Source organism: Phaethon aethereus, assembly GCF_964289735.1.
Source record: "Phaethon aethereus genome assembly, chromosome: Z".
In the NCBI taxonomy this organism is placed as follows: Eukaryota; Metazoa; Chordata; class Aves; order Phaethontiformes; family Phaethontidae; genus Phaethon; species Phaethon aethereus.
In genome coordinates, this window is record NC_138577.1 from 1407476 (window position 1) to 1431892 (window position 24417).

A 24417-nucleotide genomic window follows, 5' to 3' on the forward strand; every position below is an offset into this window, starting at 1 on the left:
TTATATGCTATAAGATTTTAAAACAAATTAGTGATCAATAATTACTCAATAATTGACAAAGTATAAGAGATGACACGTTCACAAATTTTTCTGGTTATGAGTCATTAAATACATCAGGGATACAGATTTTCTTTGCTTGGTGTTAATTATTGTTTCAATTCCCTCCGAGATGTACGTTGATATCTGGATTAAAAGCTGTAACTTCACTGCAGGTTTTGTAAGTCCCTCTCTATCCCCAGCTGAAAAGCCATTCTGCAGCCGCTCGCGGCGACACTGGGGCTGAATCACAAGCAGGTGTTGCGATGCCTGCGGGAGAAACGCAGCCCTGGCAGCAGAGCTCTCCTCTGGGTTCCGCAGGTCTCACCGAGTCCCAGCTCCATGGGGCTTCCAGCCCTTCCCTGTGCCTGGGTGCCTACGGGTCTCGCACTTACAGATGAGAGAAGCGAAGCAGAAAGCAGTCGGGCACAAAGCCCCAGTTCAGCACTGTGTTCTTCCCTAACAGAGAACAGACCCCCGAAAGCAAAAATGCATTCACAAAGGTCATGATTGGAGAAATAGGTCAGTTAAAAACAAAGTGTTAGCAACATCACTTTAAGCAGCTCTGGACATGTACAGAGAGTCGTGTTTAAATATGTGCTTGTTGGCCATGGGCAACCCTAAATGGAGAAACCCAGATTTGACCATCACCATTTAATGCATACTAGTGCTCTATTTCTACTTAAAATATGGAATATAAATTAAATGTGATTTTGCAAGTTATGAATTTGGAGTTAACCTTAGACTCAAATTTTGTTTTTAAAAGTTATTTGCACGCACTCTTGTTCCAGCTTTTCTTTAAAGGAAGTGATAGTCCTTTAGGAAAAAGGACAAGAGCTCTTACACACAGAGGTGACTGACAACAATGTCACAGAATCGCAGAATCATTAACGTTGGAAAAGACCTTTAAGATCATCAAGTCCAAACATCAACCCAACACCACCAAGCCCACTAAACCATGTCCCAAAGTGTCACGTCTGCATGTTTTTTGAACACCTCCAGTGATGGTGACTCCACCACCTCCCTGCGCAGCCTGTTCCAATGCTTGACCACTCTCTCCGTAAAGAAATTTTCCCTAATATCCAGCATAAACCTCCCCTGGCACAACTTGAGGCCATTTCCTCTCGTTCTATCGCTGTTACTTGGGAGAAGAGGCCAACCCCCACCTCACCACAACCCCCTTTCAGGCAGTTGTAGAGAGCGATAAGGTCTCCCCTCAGCCTCCTCTTCTCCAGGCTGAACACCCCCAGTTCCCTCAGCCGCTCCTCATCAGACTTGTGCTCCAGACCCCTCCCCAGCTCCGTTGCCCTTCTCTGGACACGCTCCAGCACCTCAACGTCCTTCTTGGAGTGAGGGGCCCAAAACTGAACACAGGATTCAAGGTGCGGCCTCACCAGTGCCAAGTACAGGGGCACGATCCCTGCCCTGCTCCTGCTGGCCACACCATTGCTGGTACAGGCCAGGACGCTGTTGGCCTTCTTGGCCACCTGGGCACACTGCCAGCTCATGTTCAGCCGGCTGCCAACCAGCACCCCCAGGTCCCTTTCCCCGGGCAGCTCTCCAGCCACTCCTGCCCAAGCCTGGAGCGTTGCATTGGGTTGTTGTGACCCAAGTGCAGGACCCGGCACTTGGCCGTGTTAAACCTCATACAATTGACCTTGGCTCCTTTCAACCAGTCTCCAAATCAACTAGAAAAAGGTACAGAGAGAGAAAAACCCCTGTCTTTTAGCAAACTAATGTTTCTGATCAACATGACTTAAAAAGCAAATTTTGTGATTCCTGAGGCCTCGTTACCGAGCCTACCGAGGCTGGAAAGTTGGACTGGAGTTATAGTATGAATTTATAGTGCACTCACTAGGCTGTACGTGAGGACTCTCAGTTTGCATTTGTTACTCGTGGTTTAATGCATATATTTATATGTGCAAAGTAGATTTATCTGTGATGCACAGAGGCAGGTTTGGTGCAGATCAACAATATTCAAGTGGAGAGTTAATGCAGAGGAGTTAGCGTGCTGTAAATTCACACCTTGGCTAAATCCCCACCAGCCTCCCGTGTAGAAGCATATCAGCACAGTTTACTCCCATAAAATATGCTGCTAAATTACCACCACCTAACCAACCAGGAATAATTAAACTCTGTTTTTAAAAGACATTTTAGAAACTTGAAAAAAGTGGCTGTTTTGCTATTTCATGCCTAACGTAGCTGGGATTTGCTGTTGATAGGATAAGACCTTTTCTTGTTACGATGAAAAGGAGTAAAATCCCTCGACTGTATTGCTGGGCATGTTTAGAAAATCAGGGTAAAGCTACCGCAGGCTACAGAGGAAACGGGTCTGCAGCACACAGGATAGCACGCTGCCTGCCTTCTGCGCTGAGGCTGTCTCGCACTGGAAACACAATATAAGAACAACTAAAGAGCGAGGCTTGCACCCGTATCAAGGAGGACATGAAAATCTAAGTACGGTTAAGCCCTGGTGCGGCCGGAGCATGCCCCCTTAAATTCCTGCCCCGCTTGCCAGCGATGCACGTATTACTACCCTGTATTGCATTACTATGGATTTTCCCTTGTGAACTCTGCTATTGCTTATGTGAGTCAGACTCTAAACGAAAGCGAACGGAAGGCACCCCCAGCCCCCCTGCACGCTACCTCGGCAGGGCGTGACAGGGCGTTTTTAGCGCCCGAGGACACTGCACTAAATGTGCTTGCCCATCTGCTGCGTGCCTGGAGGACGGCACGATGGCCCTCGCCTTGCAGCCTAGCGGCTTCCCTTCCCGCCCCCGGTGAGAACAGGAGTTTGGCCTAGGAAATTAAAAGGTTACACTCAGTAATTATCTTTTACCTGCAATTTGAAGATGTGTTTCTACTAACAAGTTTTCCTCCCTCACCTGAACTTGTCAGTGTGACAGTGCCAGGAAATGCACTTACAGGTTCAGATTGCAGGATAGCTATCTTTCCACCTTTAAAATCCCATATGTGAGAACAGTGGCTTTTATTCGGTAATCAAAGTTAACTAAAACAAGCCATCAGACATCAGCAAGTAGTCATTCCAAATATAATTCTGCCTTATATAAGAATAAAAATTTGCAAAGGCATGTAGGTACTGAAATAAAATAATACTATGCACAATTCAGTTACTGCTTGGACTGCTGAAGCTCTGACTTTAATTCTGCAGTGAGCCAAATAAAGGACCCTGGACCAAACAGTATTGATTCTAGCCAGCGTTTAAAAGCATCTTTTGCTTTGAAATAAACCGAACCAAAACCCAGGCTCCTCTTTAATCTTCCAGTGCAAACGATGGAGTTTTTAGGTACAAAAGCTCGTAGCTGCATCATCTGCAGATTCCCCCCGGGGAAGCGCCCTGAGGCAGCGAAGCAAAGTGGGTCCCTGCTGATCCCGCAGAGGGGACCGGGCGCTCCCCCGGCTACTCACCCTCTGCCGGCCCCACGGACACTCGCCCGGGCAGGAGCAAGCGCCAGGGTGAGGGAGTCATTACAGAGGAAAACACCTAAAGAAGGAGATACGACTCAGCTAAATGAACCATTTGTTTTCATGACAAGCCCGTTGTGCATCCAGTACTACGGGTGTACAGCAGGTTTACACCAAGCACGGCTCACTTCAGTATCATTACGAGTATCTCTATGAAATGCAGTTCTAAATATCTATGACGAAAACCAAGATTTAATCAATGAAAATAGAATATTTTATAGCTTTCTTGACTATACTGTGTGCTTTTCGCTGCATGCTCTTTACCAAGCCATCCTCTGCTCACAGGGAACACAGACCCGAGTGCAAGTCCCAGCTGGTGTCCAGACCCCGGGAACCCCTCAGCGTACGCGTAACCGTATCAGTAACAGCAATGACATTGGCTTACGCAGGTTTCTTTACAGGAGACAAAGTTTTCGTAAATTACACATCAAAATATACAGCCACATATACAACCCTATATCATCTATAGCTCAGTGCTGGTGAGGAGTTTCTGTTTTCAGAGGGAATTCTCCATGCTTCCAAGACTGGAGCCCCCAGCCAACAGGAACGCATGGACAGGCAGGCAAAATACCCAGGCTGAAGACAACAGCCAAAAATCCCCTAAAAATGAGAACAGTGCTGGAGGTACGCTGATATTTTCCCGTAAAATTCGTGGACGTGTGCGGTTTGCGCCCTCCTGGAGGGAAGAGCCCAAGACGTCTGTTCTGGAAGAGGCTCCACCTCCTACGCTGGTTAAGGGGCCCAGAAGCTGGAACAGCGGCGGGCAGCTTCAGCTCTCACGCGCTAACGAAGTCTTCTGATTAGTGACTCTGTAAGGGCCGGTCCCTCGTTATATACCCCCCCACATTCCCAAAGGAAAAGAAAAGGTATCAAATAGCTTGTATGTATGGGTTAATTGGGGGATTTTGGACCACACACTGTTACCCAGCAGGAATTTACCTGACGTAACTTTAAATAGAAATAATGACATTGACCCCAATTTTCTGGGCTCCACGTAGAGCCAATGAGAGAAACTGATATTCGAAAGCCTCATGCTGGAGCTCATGCACCCCTCTGTGGCAGATACCTTACACAAGCTAAATGAAATGCCCGCTGCTTACGGGCACAATGAGGAAAAGCCCCCACTGAAAGAATGTAGCTGAGTTAATGCCTGTGGATTATCATGATCATAATTAATGAATAATGACATTAAATCTGTTTGGGCTATAAAACAGTGTTAAAGACTCCAATGAGCAACATATTATTAATCAAACTTTCAGACATTAATATTTTCACATCATTTCAAAGTCAGTAACAATCATGTATCCTAAAATCTAGTTACCTGAAATACATATTTCTACAGTCTGATCATACTGATTCAGTGTCCAATTTGAAAAAAAAAAGTAGCAGAGTATCATTCTTTTTCTGTATTACTGCACCTCTAAATACAGGAATTTCAACTGTGTTATGCAAAATATTAACAATTCCTTGTAAATTTAACACGAACCTTTAATTGTGTCCAACCTGCTGAGACTGCTTCTAGTCTAGCAAAAATGACTATGCACTTTTCCCCCTCATATTCTTAATAAACGTACTTATTAAGAATAAATAAGAAAAGAAAGCAGCACGTCTCCTGGGTCATGACTTTGTACAGTATGGAAGTCACTTCAGAAAACCTCAAAACTGTCAGTTTGTAAAATCAATGGAAAAAATGACGTCTGGAATGGGAAGCCTAATTCAGCCACACCGGCAGCGGCAGGAGCAGACTGCAGCGGCATCAATGAGCTGCAATGTGGCACGTTTATCATTAGATAATCACTCCCCCAGAGGATTAGCAGCACACAGATGAACCTTGTGCCACACAACACACTTGGGGTGTCATTAGCTCATGATAACCCCGCTCCCTGCCATCTCCTATTGCTTAATTAGGGGTTACAAAGGTTATAATAGGACTAAAAGAACTTGGGCGAAGAGAACTTGCAACGAGTGATACCTTAATCAATGCAAAACCGGGGGCTGCACATGTGTAGTCAACCCAGGCGTAGATGGGAGACCACAAGCATGCGTTGTGTTTTACATCAATGAGCTAAAACTTCGGGAGAATGAAGAAATCTAGGCACATGCTATGCCTTGTTTTTCCTTGACAAATTTAAATGTTTTCAAGTAGCATTTTGCCCAATTCAAATGCCATGGATAAATAAAAAAAGAATGATTTTAGGGTACCAGCTCACCTGAAATAAATTATCAACTACATCCGAAGCAGAAGAAACAAGATCTCCGCAGAAGCGTGCTAAGCTACACACGCCTTCAAGAAACTTCATCGTGACTGCAAAATTACAAATCCCCTTGGCGTAAGGGCTTTGTTTTTGGTTAAAAATTGCCAGCCGTGCTGGACTGGCGCGTTCTGCGCGGAGCACTGCGGCGGCGAGGCTGCACCGCGCGTCTCCCGCTATGTTTTGTAAACAAAGGCCACATTTGCAGATGGAGCAGCCACAGACCCGCTGCACTCAGAACTGTTTTCCAATTCACCGTGAAACATCAATTATCTTTATCAAATAACAGTATCTCATCTCAGTCCATTATCAAGATGGAGTCTTATTTTAGCTGGACTGCAGCCCTATCTGTATATCAAGGCTGGCCGCAGTGCCAGAGTGAGTGAAAGGCTGTGAAATAATCAATAATCATCATCAAATTGTGGTCGACAGGTTGTGAGGTTGGAAGTTTTTGATGAAACCTCAACCTTTTTTTGCGCAGCTGATAAAGCTTAACCTTCGCAATACCTGATAACTATGACACGGTTAAAGGCGGCTCTGCGTACGCTTAAAAGCTGTGGCTGCTCGGAACCCCGCTGGCATCGCTCGGCTGAAGTGGGCAGCGCCCTCGTGCCATCAAACACCCCTCCGGTACCGAGCAAGCCGGCGGGCACAGAACCGCCGCAACCGCGGTTCGGGGATTTTTATACACACACCCTCGTCTTCCAGGAAGGGAGAGCCACGCTCGGTCCTAAAGCCGTACCGGTAAAAGGCCAGCCTAAAAAGGACAACCTGTGCATAACGACGAACAGGAACATGAGAAAAATTGCCAGCAAGTATTTGTCTATTTAAATGGAGGTAGCTTTCTGTTACCCAGAATAAAAGCAGGATGAGATCACGCAGACAAAGGGGAAAAAAAAGTATAAAAACATACATGCATTAGGCTAACGGCGTAGCAGCCTTTCTGTTAAAGTTGTTATTCAGCTCTGCTCTTATGATAATTTCTTTTCAAAATGGAATTAAGGCACAGAATAAGGTTGTAAACATTTTGTACCGGGTTTTCAGTTTTGAGCATAAGATCTGCAACCTGAATATAACTTCCCTGTGAAGAATGGAGAGGTGATCCAGCCATACATTTTCCCTTTTAGCTATCCATCAGTTTCTCTAGAAATAGGAATTTGAGAAAAAGTCACATGAACAAGCAGAATGGGAATTTCAAGCAGAATGAACGTCTCTAATTTTCTGGGCTGCAACAGCGTTTAGGTAGAGCACAGAAAGGGTACCAGACAAAGCACACGTAAGCACAAAGTCACCACGGCGTTTATATTCGCTACCTTAAACACACGCGCACGCAAACCAAGCCAGACCAAGCCCTCCACCTTGACCTGCTTTCTCGGCTCTCAAGGCAGCTGTGGAAGTTCACTGCTGGTCAGGCTGAGCAAGTAACACAGAGGCTGTCTGGCCTTTTGATTAGGCAGCTGGAAAGCCTTCATAAAACTTCCACAAATGCTGTAGGATCTGGCAATACCTTTCAGCATTATCACTGAAAAACTAGTCCTAAACCTCCAGGCCACCACAAGATGCGCGATGGAACGAGCCAGCCCTCACGCTGCCTTACTCACGAGAGCGTGCCAGCTCTTCCCCAGCGAAATCCAACCAGAAGGGCCGGCCGTGCTGAGCGCCGGCTGTGCCGAGCGCCAGCCGCATGCAGGACACCCTTGCCAAAGGTAAGCCGCACCACGAGGTGGGGCAGGAGAAAGAAGGTCCTCCACGAGCTCACAGCCCTGTAGACTCTTCTCCCATCATGGAGGGATGGACCTCATGGAGGTTCTTGAGCTCTGCAGCTGGGTGAAGTTTTTGCCCGCCTCAGCTGCAAGAGAGGCAGCTACCCTGTCTGCCGACCCAGAACTGCAGCTCCGCTCAAAACCAGCCACTTGGACCCCGAATGAAAAAAAAAAAAAAAAAAAAATTACCCTTTGGGGCCTCAGGCTTATGAAAACTGATGTGAAACCAATAACCAGTTCGGAATATATTCGCATTTCAATTCAGCAAGTTATTGTCAAAACACCGTATCTGTCGTCCCTTTCCTACAGTGAATCTCTGGTACATTGTTTAGCCCATTTCAAGGTCTCAGTCTCAACCTCTACGAGACACATGAAGACCCTGGAAGACTAAAATGATAATTAATGTCTATTTCCTGGCAAAACCGGAACAGATATGCAAGATTAAAGGCTTATGTATACCCACTGCCAGGTATTTTCAGATTCTGGCTTAAAACTGCTGCATTTTCTCTCCAGACAAAAGAATAAATTGCAATAGAATAATTTGCTTTTCCAAATAAAAGACTTAACAAATAAGATGTGCACCGATAATTGTAGCCAAATGTAGGAGCTTTGAGCGAAGCGGCCAAAGAGCTCATGGCTGGTTAACACAGACTCCCACCAAATGTTAGAAAAACAAGGATGTTCCAGGGAAAAGAAGAAAGCTTATGGTATGAGTTGTACATTAAAGAACAAAGAAAGAGACCTGAACAATTACAGGCTTACCTACCTGATGTAAATCTCCCCAAATGAAGGCATGTTTCATATTAAATTTATACTAATGAAACATTTATATAAATGTAATATAAACATCGTCAACAATGCAGTTTTATAGAAAAGCGGTGGTATCAAGCTAGCTTTCTGAAATGCACGGTTCTGATGATGAAAGTCAAAACCCTGATGTGGCAAGACTTCTGAAAGATGCTTGGTGCAGTCTTATACATTCCTGTGAGAAAGGAAAATGATACGTAACGAACAGGTTGGCTGTTAGATGGATTAAATATTGGTTAATCGATGTGGCTTGGAATGCAGCTGTACACAGAAAAACTGCTGAGTTGGTGCATTTCTCCTGGAGCCCCATAAGGGCCTGCCCTAACCTAAAAGCCATGCAAAAGCTGCTGCTGATGGAGCTTGAGAACACCGAGAGGGTTTGGGGTTGGGGAGGAAAAACCCGAAGGGCACAATCCTTGAGAGCATCCTGGGCTGGCTGGGCCTGCCAGCACCCCTCCAGCCCGGGGGAGCCTCACCAGTTTGGTTTATCAAGCACGATGGCGGGACTTTGCCCACCGCCTGCAGCACTCAACATGTGGAAAATAAATTCACAATTTCTTACGCAAACTAATAGTTAAATGTAAAACAGGACAGAAGTTGAAGCTAAAGGAAAGTCAAACTAGAAAGAAAATACAGCTTTAATAATGAAATAGTTAACTACTGAAACAAATTATGATGATTCTGGCAGATTTTCCACTATTGGAAAATTTAAGATTAAGAAGAGATGATCTTCTGAAGATATCTATTGCCCAGCGACGCCAGATTTAAGCGCCCCGTCCCATGCAGGAGGTCAGACCTGATGATGGCAGAGACCCCTCCTCACTCCCTGCTTCCCTCCGCCCAGGAGCCGCCAGTCATCAGCTCCCTCCATTTACAATTTTGCTTTCCTGAGAGAGACATCACCCGTGACGAATACACACTGAACTGCTGAATGCCGCTCCGGAGACCGTCGATGTCACTCTGACGGATGGGGCACCAGGCACTATTAAAAAATAAAAGAATCTGCTCTTCCAGGGAACTTGGGTCCTCCCTGGGTGCGGAGGGGCTCAGCATCTCCCCAGCGGCTGCTCCGCACGCCGCCGGCCCGGGAAATCCTCCCACAGAGCCTTTACCTCCCACCGGTTGTCCCAGCATACCGTGTTTTTGAAGGACTTAAAAATATTCTGTTCACAAAACTGACAGCAACAGAAAATGCTAAATGGATCCAACAGCAGATATTGTATGAAAATACGCCAAAGTTTAGCCAGTATTTTAAACAATTCTAATTTAAGCTTCAGAACAGAGTTCCTAGGGCAGTTTAATACCAGAAAATGGCTTAGTGTGGAACAGTTCTGTTTATGGAAAAAACAAAGAAACCCCTCCATAGCGGCAGTTCATAGTAATTATCTAAAGCACAGTGTAAAATAACGTTAGTGTGAAAGACAAAACTATTGCAAAAGAGTCCTCCCCATAAGCTCTGCCAAAATATGGCTATTTAATAGTAAATTATCGCATAAAGAATTTGAAAAAAGCTGGTAACTTATTAACTAAAACAAAGCAGCTAAACTGCTTAATATTTGTATTTGTCATAATTATTTTGGAACCTATTATCAAAGCATTTAAAATGTTAAGAGCAATCTCAACATTTTGTATCATTTTGCTTTTCCTAACAAATGGGGTGTTTTTTCCTTCCTTAAAAATCTCACGAATTCTTTTGATTATTTAAACATTTCAAAGGCCGTGCTGGCAGAGCCTCACGCAGCCTTTCCGCGAGGTCTGCAGTAACGAAGCGCAACCAAACGAGCCCCCGCCCCTGCAAGCCCCCCGCCGCCGCGCAGGACGCAGCTCGAGCGCGGGGTACGGGTCCCCTGAAACGGGGTACCCAGCCAGCCCTAAGCAGCCCCAACGCCTTGCCCCGAATAGCGAAACGCTCTCCAGAAAGGCTCTTCGGGGAGATCGGTTGGCTTCCGGAGCCGCGTAGCAGCAGGATGGTGCGTTTTATTATGAGTGTCATGGAGACGGTGTGAAAAATCAAGAGCCATAGGCAGTGAGCGGCAATGGGTCAATACTGTTCACCGAGACATTGTGCAGATAATCAACAACGAGGCCCCGGGTTCTCTCTGCGCCGCAAACAGCTGAAGGGCAAATCAATACCGCCATGGGAAGGACGCTGCCCGGCTCGGCTCCCCACAACACACCGCTGCTACTGCAGGAGAACACCCCGAAACCCAACCGATTCCAGCTTCGCTTGTGTCTAACGCTGGGCGCTGGGGATACCAACTTACGCTTGGAAAGTATTAATAAATAGTTTGATAGACAAGAGAAGATGAGAAAGAACCTAGTCTCTAGGTTAAATTACGGTAAAAATTCAGTAAAAGGAGATATGTATTTGGAATTCTCATGATGTAATACAAAAGGGCTGCAATTTTCATTCCGATGTAATGCTTTAAAAATAAATGAAAATCTAAACCCCCTGAAATAAGATATTTGCTTGAAAGCAAGATTAAATGTAAAAGTTTAAACATTTTAAATATTATAATTAATAAACTATCCTTAAAAAATATTAGGAAGCATTCACATATTGATAGGCACATCTGTACAACTGCAATAATGCAAACCAAAAGCAAAATACTGAAATGCAGATAACTTTGGCTTTGAGGCAACATTTTATTGGTAGCATTAATAATCGACACCTTGTTAAGTGATACTAATACTGTAAATTTTACTGGAAAAAACCTATCGTATGTAAATGTTGATTTACTATTTGTTAAAAAAGGTGATCCTTGACATCCATCATTCTATGAATCATTAGCTGTAATTTCTCTGTCAGTATGTACACCATCTTTCTTGAAAACAGAATGAAAATGTGCTGGAACGAAAAAAAATCCCATACAAAATGTTTTTGGTACCTATTATTACAGTTTAAATGCCTCCCTTTTTTCTTCAAGCAGATCATAAAATCCCTGTCCCCAGCACCCTATTTTACCCGTAGCATGAAAATAAAGCAACCACATTTTGAGTGCATATTTAGGCCAGCAGCTGGTTCTACTGCTGATAATTGCTAGAAAATTTTCTACAAACTACGAACTGTGTTAAATCTGTGACACGATTTCATGTAACGCAAAACGCCACACTGTTCAGTGTCACGTCACTGTTCATGTCAAAAACGTGAGCCTCGACGTGCAGTTTCATCTGGCAAAATAATATTCAGAGAAAAAGCCTTTCAAAGGTCTGCTTTCGTGTGGTTTGATAGAAGGTGAGAAGGGAAAAAAGGTTTGGGGAAGCTCAGCAGTAAGACTGAAGTCAGTCTGTGTGCAGCCCAGAACATAAACGAATATTTTGCCTAAGGAGGATTAAGAAAAAGGGAGAGTACGTTACAGAGAAGGAGTTTTTAGAGTCCTCTGTTCTTTTCACCTTTCAAAACAAAGGCTGAAAGCAGGCGTTAAGGCTGCCTGTAAATAAGGCAGAAGGGTAAAAACCAAGGAGGAACCAGATATTTAAGCTAGTGGTCAACAGTGGTACAAAGACTTAATAGCCATAACTATATTGGTGTGGGAATAAAAAAAAAAAAGATTTCTAACCCTTGATATTTTAACCCATCAATATTCTGGAACAACCTTCCACTGGGCGTCGAGAAACACATGGCTTTTTCGGATAGTGCTTGCTCAGCTGTTGCAAGAGAAAAGGTGACTCCTCCTGCAGCACAACAAGCCTTCATGTCCCAAGGAGGTCCCACCTGCAATACCCACAGGTTATTTTTCTGCCCTTCTGCTTATCTCAGTTAACGTACATCCTTAACGATGAGTATAAACGGCGGGGAAGAAAGGGGAAAGCCATTCCCCCTCTTCTTATCCAGTAAGTAATTCTGATGGCCGATTACAAACAGCTTACGTGCAAGTTGTGATGGGGCAACTAATAAAAAACTTGCACGTGTATTTCAAACTTTTACTTTCAAAACACTAACGTATTTACTAACTGCAAAATTATGTTTATGGCTTCAGGGAAGGATTCGAAGAATCATCTTTTTTTAAAATAATGAATGACTATGCAATTTTTTCATAGCGTGTTTCTTGTAACATTGTTCAAGAAACATTACAAACAGAAGGGAACAGAATGAGCTTAAGGCAGACGATGGTCTGTTAGACAAACATTTTTCTTGGTAGAAATGAAGCAGCGATTAGTACAGATGGTGAAAAGGTCCCGCCAGGAGAGCGGGAGGGAGGGAGGCTGGCCAAGGGCTCCCGCGCGCTGTCCAGCGCTGGCGCCTGCTCGCCCTGTTCTCGCGCTGCGTTACAGCAGGGCCCCGATCCTCACGGGTGCTCCCCAAGTAAAGTGTTCTAATTCATGCTCGGTTTAAACAAACCAAGGCAAATAAAATATTTTGCTAAGCGGTTTGAAAGGCTTTAACCTTTTTTAAAAATGTAAACAATTAGAGCTTTTTTTCCAATTTCAAAACCTTTTCATCTACACGATCCTGAAATTATTTCACGTCTTCTGAGCAGCCTGAAAGCTGCAACTGTGAGAAATAACTTAAAAGATCAGATTTGGAACACGAAACCTGTATCCAATAGATGGCGTTGCCCCCTAATAATCATACATATGGCACTCACAAAATTTTTCTCTCATGAATAATAATAAAATCTGCCAAAGACGCTGCCCTAATTATCCCCAAAGTCCCTTCAGTCATCCCCATCTCTGCTTTCCAAGGCCTATGCGGAAGCTTTTTAAGAAAGTGTTGTGAATATTCACCAACACATCGAATTAAGTGAGCGAATCATTCGGACAATTTACTGGTAGAAATCTGGAGTTAGTTCCAGGAGCCCAAGAGAACAGCCTGCCAGCTGCCACGGAGGAGAGCGCGCTTCGGAGCCAGGGCTGGCAAGCCTCAGCTATGCACAATCCCCTTCAAACAGCTGGTGGGTATTACACAGAACCCGTTTTAAAAGAACGGAAGGCAAAAGCTGCTGTGCTCTTCACCTCTCCAACAGCGTCAGGAATTAGCTGTCAGCTTGAGATGCAAGACCTCCCAGACTCATCTGGACCTTGCACTCTCCCTTCTCAGTGCGATGATGCACACTGAACGGGATCGTGGTCAGTGCCCGCTCATGGCCAGCAGATCTTCCGCTGCGTCACCACACCAGCTGCTGAATAAGTGGGCAGAGCGTCCTGCAACACACTCAGGCTCCTTGCACAGACAATCCAGGAAACGTACCGGGAAAGAGGGATACGCACGGCTCTGCAGCACGGTGCTCATCTTGGCTAGGACTCAGGACAGCAAAGATGCTCAGTGACATTGGCTATATCAATACACAGAGTTCTTGTGGACCCGTTTTATAGTTAAATTAAGAAATCATGATGCAAATGACTTAAGCTAAAACAAGATAGAGCAGTCCATATTTCCTATTTGCCTACATTGTATGGCTTTTTATAAAATAAGTCTGTCCATCTTGGCTTCCATAAACAAGACATCCATAAACAAGACTTCCAGAAACAAGACATCTTGGCTGTCTAAACAAAAAATACCAGAACATACAATGTTGTTAGCTATGAGATTTGGGAAATAAACTCCAAAATTTCAAAGCTGAAAATAAACCAGCCACGTATATCTAAGCACACGGTTCTGCCAACAGATCTAGCAGGAAGAAATCTACGCTATCTTCTCTATAATGCACATTTTGTATGGACTAAAGATTACAGCTTTTAGAAACAACAAAAAAGTATATTTACACACACACACAGAAGACGACAGATTCAAAATACAGATATTTTATCCATGCTTTACACAAAGACTATTGAAATTCAATGAGAAATAATAGCTGATCACATAGTACAAGGAATAATAAAGAACATTACCCATGAACTTTTCTGAAAAGGCAAAAGCTTGATCATATAACATTTTTAATTCCAAGCACTCATTTCAACATCAATCTTAAACACATCCTCTTCTAGGGCACTGGTAATTGGTAAGAAAATATGTATCTTATTTAACATCATAAAAGTGTAAATACCTCAAACATAAGTATCGTTGCATTTTCTAGAGAGGAGTTTTAGGAAGAAAAACCAACCCGCAGTGGATTTTCTTGACTTCTATAGTAGGTAAGTATACTGCTATAAACTCTAACTTTTAAAAATCAGATTTTTCATTTATTTCAGAGCAGGGGTACCACCTAACTTTAGGCCTTCATTATTAACCCATCTGTGGCACCCATTCAGTTCCAGTGAATGAAGACAGTAGGGCTCTATATACTTCGAGTCCTTCATTAAACTATTGATCCCCTCAGCATTATCCATAATGTTCCAGCAGCTCAGCATGTCAACTGATGCAGAGCTCACTGCTCTTTCCTTTCAATAACTTCCACACTTTATGGGGAGGAAGTCACAATGATTTATTTACCTGACATTTCCCAGTCCGGATGTCGTAGAGGGCCACTGAACCATGGCGAGCTCCCACTGCTATTCTGTGACTCCGCTCGTAATAGCTGACCATGTAGAACCTGAATTGAACATTATAACAAGTAACAGGTGAGATCTGACCTGCCTGCATGATGTTAAAATTAATTTGCAATGCCATTGGGTAATTAACATTAGAGCTAGAACAGAGATTTGATTTAAAAATCCATCAGCTGCCAGTTTTCATACTTGGCATTCAGCAAACAAAGCCAACTGATGTTTGATAAATTACCATAGAATCAGATCAGATTTATTTATTTCTATTACACAGTGTTGAACACTTCCATTGAGTTTGGGAATAATCTATGTGACAATCACCAGCTCCCTGAATGTCCACGTGCATATCTTGTTTACAGCGGAAGACCACAATAATGCTGGATGTCAAACGGTTGAACAAGACAATCTTGGCACCCTGTATGATTTCTAAGCACTTTTCCTTGAAAATCAAATGAGAAAGGATAAGGAAAAATATGCAAACTCATAAACTCTTGTTTGGCATTAGGGAGCAAAAAAAAAAAAAAAAGAAAAGGAAAATTTATCAAACACTCTCTGATCTAGTAACATCCTTCAGGTGAAAAGGAACTGAGAAGAACAGAATAGTCCTTAATATTCAGGCATCACAAAATCACAGAATCATTAAGGTTGGAAAAGACCTTTAAGATCTTAAAGTCCAACCAACACCACCAAGCCCACTAAACCATGTCCCAAAGTGCCACGTCCACATTTTTTTTGAACACTTCCAGTGACGGTGACTCTACCACCTCCCTGGGCAGCCTGTGCCAATGCCTGACCACCCTCTCGGTAAAGAGATTTCTCCTAATATCCAATCTAAATCTCCCCTGGCACAGCTTGAAGCCATCTCCTCTCATTCTATCGCTACTTACTTGGGAGAAGAGACCAACACCCACCTCACCACAACCCCCTTTCAGGCAGTTGTAGAGAGCGATGAGGGCTCCCCTCAGCCTCCTCTTCTCCAGGCTGAACACCCCCAGTTCCCTCAGCCGCTCCTCATCAGACTTGTGCTCCAGACCCCTCCCCAGCTCCGTTGCCCTTCTCTGGACACGCTCCAGCACCTCAACGTCCTTCTTGGAGTGAGGGGCCCAACACTGAACACAGGATTTGAGGTGCAGCCTCACCAGTGCCGAGTCCAGGGGCACGATCCCTGCCCTGCTCCTGCTGGCCACACCATTGCTGGTACAGGCCAGGATGCTGTTGGCCTTCTTGGCCACCTGGGCACACTGCCGGCTCATGTTCAGCCGGCTGTCAGCCAGCACCTCCAGGTCCTTTTCCCCGGGCAGCTCTCCAGCCACTCCTCCCCAAGCCTGTAGTGCTGCATGGGGTTGTTGTGACCCAAGTGCAGGACCCGGCACTTGGCCATGTTAAACCTCATACAACTGACCTTGGACCATCGATCCAGCCTGTCCAGATCCCCCTGCAAAGCCCTCCTACCCTCCAGCAGATCAACACTCCCACCCAACTTGGTGTCATCCACAAACTTACTGAGGGAGCACTCGATTCCCTCATCCAGGTCATCAATAAAGATATTGAACAAGACCGGCCCCAGAACCAAGCCCTGGGGAACACCGCTTGTGACCGGCCGCCAGCCGGATTTAGCATCATTCACCATGACTCTCTGGGCTCGGCCATCCAGCCAGTTCCTCACCCAGCGAAGAGTAAACCTGTCTAAGCCACGAGCCGCCAGTTTCTCCAGGAGAATGCTGTGGGAGATGCTGTCAAAGGCTTTACTAAAGTCCAGGTAGACAACATCCACAGCCTTTCCCTTGTCCACTAGGCGGGTCACCTGGTCATAGAAGGAGGTCAGGTTGGTCAAGCAGGACCGGCTTTTCATGAACCCATGCTGGCTGGGCCTGATCCCTTGGTTGTCCTGCACATGCCCTGTGAGCACTCTCAAGACGAACCACCCCATGGTTTTCCCCGGTACAGAGGTCAGGCTGACAGGCCTGTAGTTCCCAGGATCCTCCTTCCGGCCTTTCTTGTAGACGGGCGTCACATTGGCAAGCCTCCAGTCATCTGGGACCTCCCCTGTTAACCAGGACTGCTGATAAAAGATGGAGAACGGCTTGGCAAGCTCCTCTGCCAGCTCTCTCAGTACTCTCGGGTGGATCTCATCAGGCCCCATAGACTTGTGGGTGTCCAGGTGGCTTAGCGGGTCCTTAAATGCTTCCTCCTGGATTATGGGCGGGTTATGGTGCTCTCCATCCCCATCTTCCAGCTCAGGGGGCTGAATACCCTGTGGATACCTGGACTGGCTATTAAAGCCTGAGGCAAAGAAGGCATTAAGTACCTCAGCCTTTTCCTCATCCTTGGTGACAATGTTCCCCACCACATCCAATAAGGGATAGAGGTTCTCCTTGCCTCTCTTTTTGTTGTTAAAATATTTGTAAAAGCATTTTTTGTTATCCTTTACGACCATGGCCAGATTGAGCTCTAGCTGGGTTTTCACCTTTCTAATTTTGTCTCTGCTTGACCTAACAAGATTGTCAATTTGAATTCAAACAATTGCAAAATTCAAGGAATTTCTACACCTTGAAACACAAGAGAGTCCAATTGCTTATTTCAAATGCACTGGGAACATCATTATGTCTTTCTTCTAAAAGCAAGAGCAGACCTGTGCAAACTGCTGACTGCGTTTCCAATTCAATTTTAATTTTTACAGTTAGATTTTACTATAACAACATCTGCCAGAGATTTCCAGAATCAGTCTATAAAAATACGTTGCTGACCATATTTATGGCTTCAAACATATCTTAGAATGATCTATCTCTGTGTTTGTTAGGATTCCCAGAGTGCCACAGCAACTGCTCTCATACGGGTATTATACACTTTTTTCTGCAGAATGGCAGTCAAGAAGAAAACCAGCATGAAACATGGGTGTTAGAGAAAAAAAGAAAAAAAAAAGAAAAAAAGAAGAAAATTGCTAGTTGTTGTGCAGGAGCAAGGGCACGACTAAGTAGCTCAGATGCATTTTTGCATCCCTGTCCACCCATCCCTGAGGATGTCTGCCATGCCCATCATCCCTCCCCGGTTCACCGCTGTCAGACTCTCAGGGACCTTCCATGAAGTATCTCCCCTTGCCCTTCAATGCCTCCCCTTGCCCTTGCCCTTCCCCGTCCCCTGCTGGGGGGGTGGGTGCACAACTCCTAGTGAAGCGTGGGCAGACGTGGGGAGGCCCTCCTGAGGCAGTGCCCCCCAGCACCCCCTCCCGGGTGTCTTGGACCAGGCTCACCTGCTGCGCCTGCACAGAAGGAGGAGCTGGAGCAGAGGGACGCAGGTGAGTCCCAGCAAGACCAAAGGGAAGGCGCCGACCGTGAAGGACCTGACAGCTCTGCTAGTAATTCCCAGCCCAGAGGACAAGACGAAGACAAAACCTACTCAAGGCTACACCAGTTACTTCCTTACCCTACCTGGCATGGCCAACCAATATTGCAAAGACCTTCAGGAAAGCCTACAAGCCACCAGATGTGCTATCCCACACCGCCGTGTGCCGTGGCCAGCACAGAACCCTCTCTGCCCAAAGCGTACAAGTAGGACGATGGGCAGCTTTTTAACTCTCCGTTTTCTTGGGATATGGAAGTATTTCCAGATCACATACCATCTCTGTTACTTTCTTTTGCAGCCAGCATCTGCCTCAATCGCCTTTTCATAGTCCTTCAGTCAGTGGTGGCCATACAACTTATTTATTATTGAATAATAACAATAGTTTCTCATTTATTATTAAGAAGACAAAAAGGAATGCTTAGAAAAAATCAAAAGCTGTTGATAAATAGCTCAGGACCAGGAGAGGCAGGAGCCAGTCATGAGAAAAAAGAAGAGAAAAGAGATAATGCTGCGGGCAAACAGGCACCCGCAGGGTCTACAGCCCCCCACACATGGTGAATAAGGCACGGGACGGTAGTAAGAGAGCATTCTGATTTTTCACCATTTCATGTCAAACTGCAAACACCTGCACAATTAACACGGTACCCCAGGTGAACAGGGAGGGGTCTATTTTTAAGGCTATTTTATATAACCAGCAAACTCAGGATTTTATATATAAACTTATAAAAAAAACACACACTGCTTGATCATCACAAGTAAAATGGACTACAACAGAAAGTTTATATAGAAACTGTTTTATAACCCCATTAATTCTATTGCACTACTGAATGGGCACAGTCCACTTGTCTCCTCCAATAGATTCAGAAAGAGAATATCACATACTATTATATGTAAGCAAACAGCATTTCTCTCCTTACTGCATTTAAATGCCCATTTAGACAAGAGTGCTGAGACAGTATTTTTCTTTGAAAAGAAGAATCCATCAGACTACATAACAACAGAGGGTTTGGGGAAAAAAGCTTCAAGGAAATAGCTGGTTTTGAATTTAATTTTTTTGGTAATTTTTCTAAAAAAGATTACTCCTTAAACTGACATTCAGTTGTCAGCTCTTTAGCCTCATTCTTTATCTTTTAATTAGCTCAGCATTGTTACAACAACACATAGCTTTCAATATTTTAATCCTTTGCACCCCTTTCTAAACATCTGTACAGTAGAGTTCATTAGAGAATGATGTGCCAGCATATATTTAGACTATGCTACAAACTCATTTTTACAGGCTGGTGCATCCATATCCATAGTTGGCATCTTAACAGAGACCCTGCTCCGAGTGCTGCCCGCGAGCGCTCTGCAGAGAAACTTCTGTCGCCCAAGACCTCTTCTTCCAGCTTTTGGAGGAACCCTGCTGGAAGCGACAGAATTGCGCCGCTCTTGCCGGTACCAGCTCACCCCCCACATTAAAGGAGGAGCTGTGACCGGCAGACAGCCTTCCCTCCTGCCTTTTCCAAATGAAAACCAGGTACGTAAAGAGAAAGATGATCCAGATCCCCTGTGATCTCCTCACCAGTCTCTTCCACGTGTACCTTCAGGTCCTCCGCAATGCGGGTCCCAGCCAGGCGGCACAAGGGCAACGCGCTGCCAAGGCTGCCAGCGGAGCTCAGCTGGCGCCGAGCGGTAGGCCAACCACCTGGACGCCACGCGGCAGGGCGCGGGCTCGGCGTAAGCAAGCTGGGTTAACGACCCATCAGGCAAATGGTCTTTCTCCGTCCGTCACATCCAAGCAAAGCACACTTGCCAGTTGGAAACGGGGCTGCTTGGGCCGGATCGCGTTTAGGCCGATACTGGAGAAGGCAGCGGCAGCACCGTTGAGGCCCACCAACTGTTCTAACATCTGAATATAGCCATATAAAACACTTGTTATTTTACATTTAATCTATCTTCCCGCGTGGGACTACACCGTTACGCAGACTGCTTTAACTCAGCAGCCTGCACTAAATACATGACCTGACCGAGCAGAGTCCATCAGGGACCACTCAGCTGTAATGCAACTGCTGAATCTGGAAAATGCTCGAGTCAAACAGAATTTTGCAGCCTTCAATATTATCCTTCACAATTTTAAAGACATTCAGAAATATTTCATATTCATTGCATTGTACTTCAGTACTTATTTTATTCTGATAAGGAATGGGTTTGCATAGAGCATGCCAAAAGGTATTACGATCCTCTATAAAGACTAACACTTATGGGAAAAACAACTAGACACCATAATCATATGCTGGAAGATACGACATCCAAAAATACCCACAGCGATGGATTTACCTCATCACCACCCATCGGGATTGAGTCACGCTCCCAGCAATTAACGACATGACTGCTACATTTGTACAACAGTAAAAAAGCCTGAAAACCCGAGAGGAATGATAATCAGGTACTTCAACCCAGCACGCTGCTGCTCCCAGCCCTGGGCTTAACGTTCTGTTGAACAGAAACGTCGCTTCCAAGAGACCTCAGAGGCACCAAGAATCGCTTGCCATTACAGCCACGAGTAAGGTACTTCTATAATGTCCGAGGAGGAGGAAGAGCTTGCACACCAAGTATGGAGACACCTGAATGATTCTGCCACTAGAGGGGTGCACATAATGCAGTGCTACAGAAAGAGCACTGCGATACTAAAAGAATTAACAATAGGATTATGTCAAAGTGCTTCCGCTTGGAATCTCTCCAGAGGTTCAACCACTTGCCAAAATCTGATGAAAATTTCCATTGGTCTGACTGATGACATCAGTGGGGTGCTGTATCATTTTTACAATGGCTGTAACTATGTAGAATAGGAAATATTACCAGTAATTTAACAACATTGTAAGATAACGTATCACTATAAAAATACAACAGGAATAGGGAGATTTTTGCACTAATTTCCACTTACTCTGACATTTATATGTTAAGGTAAGCCTTTTAAAGTATCAGGAAGAAGGAAGATTACCTCTATTAGTATCCTACCTGTCAACAGGATAATTGTTCTTTTCTTGAAACTATTCAATATTTTAATAGCTTACTAAATTAAAATGTAATGGTTGACAGATGATTATTATAATTTATTGGTTGTACCAGTTTAATAGTATAACTGGGCTATTTATCACAGTCCAAAGATACTGTAAATGTTCCCATTTTATAAATCACATTTTACTATGTAAAAGTACCATTTTAAGAGTGAAGTAGAACTAGCCCAAGCCAAAGCTGACTGATGATGCCGAACTCCCGCGGAAGGGCAGTGGGAGCCGGCGGCTGAACTGCCACTTGTGCCTTTCAGCGTCCTCTGAACTGCTGAGTCACCGACAACGCGAGCGCAAGACAGCCACCGCGCTCCTCTTTCCCTTTGATTTTGTGCAAATTCACACTTGTTCTCTTACCGAGCTGCCTGTGGCCACAGATGGAGAGCTTTAAAGGCTGCCAAAGCTGTTTCCCCATGCCACAGAGCGCGGGGCAGCTCTAAGCGACCAGCAGTGCTCTCTACACTTTGCAAGGTTTAATTTCAATTGATTTCCCTGTGTTCAGTGCAAGCATCCCAAAAACGTTTCCAAAACTGGAGGAAAATTTCCTACCATGAGGGTGAGGGTGACATTCACTGCTTAAAACAACGATTTTAGAGCATGACCTGCTCCCTTGGTGGATGTCTGGGAGACAGGCACTGGGCAGCGAAAGCAAGGCTCTACTCCAGGAAGGCATTTGGTACTTTCTCTTTTTTATCATCTCTGTTTTGCCGACCTTTCCTATGCGATAGCACTGCTATGCACCTGTGCAAACAGGTCTGAAGGACCTGCAAGTGCTGGTCAGGGCATGGTCTCCTCCAACAGCTATGCCCTACTGCCAGCTACTGGGCAGATTACAGCAGTTAGCTATTTGCCATAAAGGAAATAACATTTATTCTCAAAATTGTCCATTACAGGATATTTTGGAGAACAAAACTGAGTCAGGCTTAAGCTTCCTACGAATGAAAGGTTTATTTGCTATTTGGCTAAACTCCTGGTATGAGAGCATGCTTTCCTGAAGGACTGTGCTGCTGACAACAGATCTTGAAACGCAAGTAAAGAGCTGCTTTGACAAGCCCCGAGTCCTCAGCACACTGGGAAATCTCACTCTGACCTTACCCCAGCTGCTCATGGCTTGGTCTGAATGTACTAACGGACAGCAGTGGTCTGCAAGGTGTTTGTGCAAGCCACTACGATGCAAGCCCCCCGCACAGGCTGTCTGGGAACACCACCACCAAGCCCCCCAAGCCACATCCTTATTTTCTGCTGTCACCATTTTCTTTTTTCCCCAGTTGCTTTGATGGTGGAAACTAATTCACTCAGGTAGGTTGTGCATACTGGAATCTAATCTGTTACTCAAGTACATTATTCTCATTTTTGTAGCAATGAAGACATTGATAAATCCTTTGAAGAAAGCTGCTCAGCTTGTGTGGCTGTTCCGATGGAACAGCTACGATATATGGAAGGGTAGCAGGACAGAGTTTTTCATGAGATTACACAATATTTTCCTCTTTTTGGACTTCTAAAATACCCAGACTTCAGGGAGTTGTCAGTGCTTTGCTTTTCTGATCCACATCTCTGTCAGATATGGCAGAGAACTAAAAGCCTACAAAGGCTAATGGGTGAGCTAAAAACACTCTTCACATTTGCTGTTTTAAGGGGCAAGCATCATGTTAAAGATTGTTTCACTCTTAAGTAAGAAATGTATCCTGCTGGTGACCCTACAATTTTCTTCACAGTATTCTTGGACGAAGAGCTCACCTGCAGATAGCTGGAAAGCATTCCTGAAGACCTTTTTTCTTAACCAAAGATCCTTCAAGGCAATACATGATGATGTCCATAACCTTGGAAACAAAAGTTAAAATCATTTGACATACTGTATTTTACGTTTCATAATAAAAGTTCTAACAGGCAAAACCAGCGAATTTCTGTGCCTGACTGCATCTTTGATATCTGACTTTAAAATACAACTGGGATAAAAGAAACAAGAACTGTCTTGCATATGACAGAGTTTACAACAGCGATGGTACCGACAACATTCAGAGTACCTGTTCGCAGTTATAAAACAACAAACTACTGTTAAACATAAGCTGTTGGAGCTCTATAAGTAGCTCTGGTGTGAAAAAGGCCTCTAGGCATCAGTATCTAAGTTACAAATCTGTAACATCACCCGTACCATTCTTCAACAATATTCACCAGCGCTAATGAGCGCAACAGATAAAGACATACACGTGATGCCCCAGCATGTCTAGGTATGAGTGCGATGAGCACACTGTGCTTCCAGTAAAAACTCTTGCTTGGGTTTTTTCTCCAACAATGCAATTGAAATAAGTTCAAAAAATGAGCTGGGTGGTATAAAACAAACCCTTTTCACACACAGAGAGGTTTACAGTCCACACAGAAAAAAATTCTACGATTCAACTCCAGGCCAACACGTTATTGACTGTTGCATCAAACCCACAGGCAGACGTGGCAGAACAGCCTTACCTCCACAAGAAGGTCCACAACATCTGTAGGCATCTTCTCAATAAGTATCTCAATGACTCTCAAGATCTCTCCTTTAGCCCGAGCAAGAGCGGTGGTGTGAATATTCTGCTGAGACTGTGTGTTCGCTGCGAGGGCAGTGTGTCTGTGCACCTACCGAAGAGCAGGGTTACACATGGAAACTCGGGACTCTAAATATGCTCCATCTGTGCTTACAGTTATACGCATGTGTTACGTTAAAAGAGCCTGTACTAGGTACAATGTTTTGCTTTACTTTGAGACCTGTGGATTATTTCCCCTGCCCAGTTACTCATAATCAGCAGAGCCACTAATGGTGATCCTCAATGTAGTTTTTAAACAAGGGCTTACCTGTTTTAAGTCATTCTTAATCTCAGAAAACTAAAGGTCAAGATAAGCAAATGCCTGGGTCTTGATTACATGATTTTCACATACTTGAACATCTATCTTTAGAGAGCTGCTTTGTGACAGGCTTTTTCTGGCCAGCCACTGAACATGGTCCATCCTACTGCTTTAGCTCAGCCAAAGCTCCACGCGGTACCTGGGTTCACTCAGACAGCTCGTGCCCAGCCGACGCTAACCTCACAGCAGCGTCCCTTCCTCCTCACCCTCCAAACCCCACGGCTAAGTCTCCACTCCGTTTTAATCCATACTTAATGGGGTTGTGCCTGCCTTGCTTAATGAAAACAGGATTTTACACTTTGCTAGTGGAAGTTTATATAACCAGGATACAACAAATTAGACAGACACAACTCATCAGACTCAGTTAAATATTGC

At 44.7% G+C, this 24417-nt stretch overlaps 1 protein-coding gene across 2 annotated transcripts in view; it reads right to left on the reverse strand.

Moving 5' to 3' along the window:
* The window catches only part of WDR7 (WD repeat domain 7), a gene marked incomplete at its 5' end in the record, with an annotated part of 133050 nt that overhangs the window by 13373 nt on the left and 95260 nt on the right, over positions 1-24417 (reverse strand). For both annotated transcript variants that reach the window (XM_082012846.1, XM_082012845.1), the window contains 3 exons: positions 14718-14817; positions 22900-22982; positions 23626-23775. In XM_082012846.1, coding sequence (XP_081868972.1) covers positions 14718-14817; positions 22900-22982; positions 23626-23775 — 333 coding nt within the window. The remainder of the gene's footprint in view (positions 1-14717; positions 14818-22899; positions 22983-23625; positions 23776-24417) is intronic.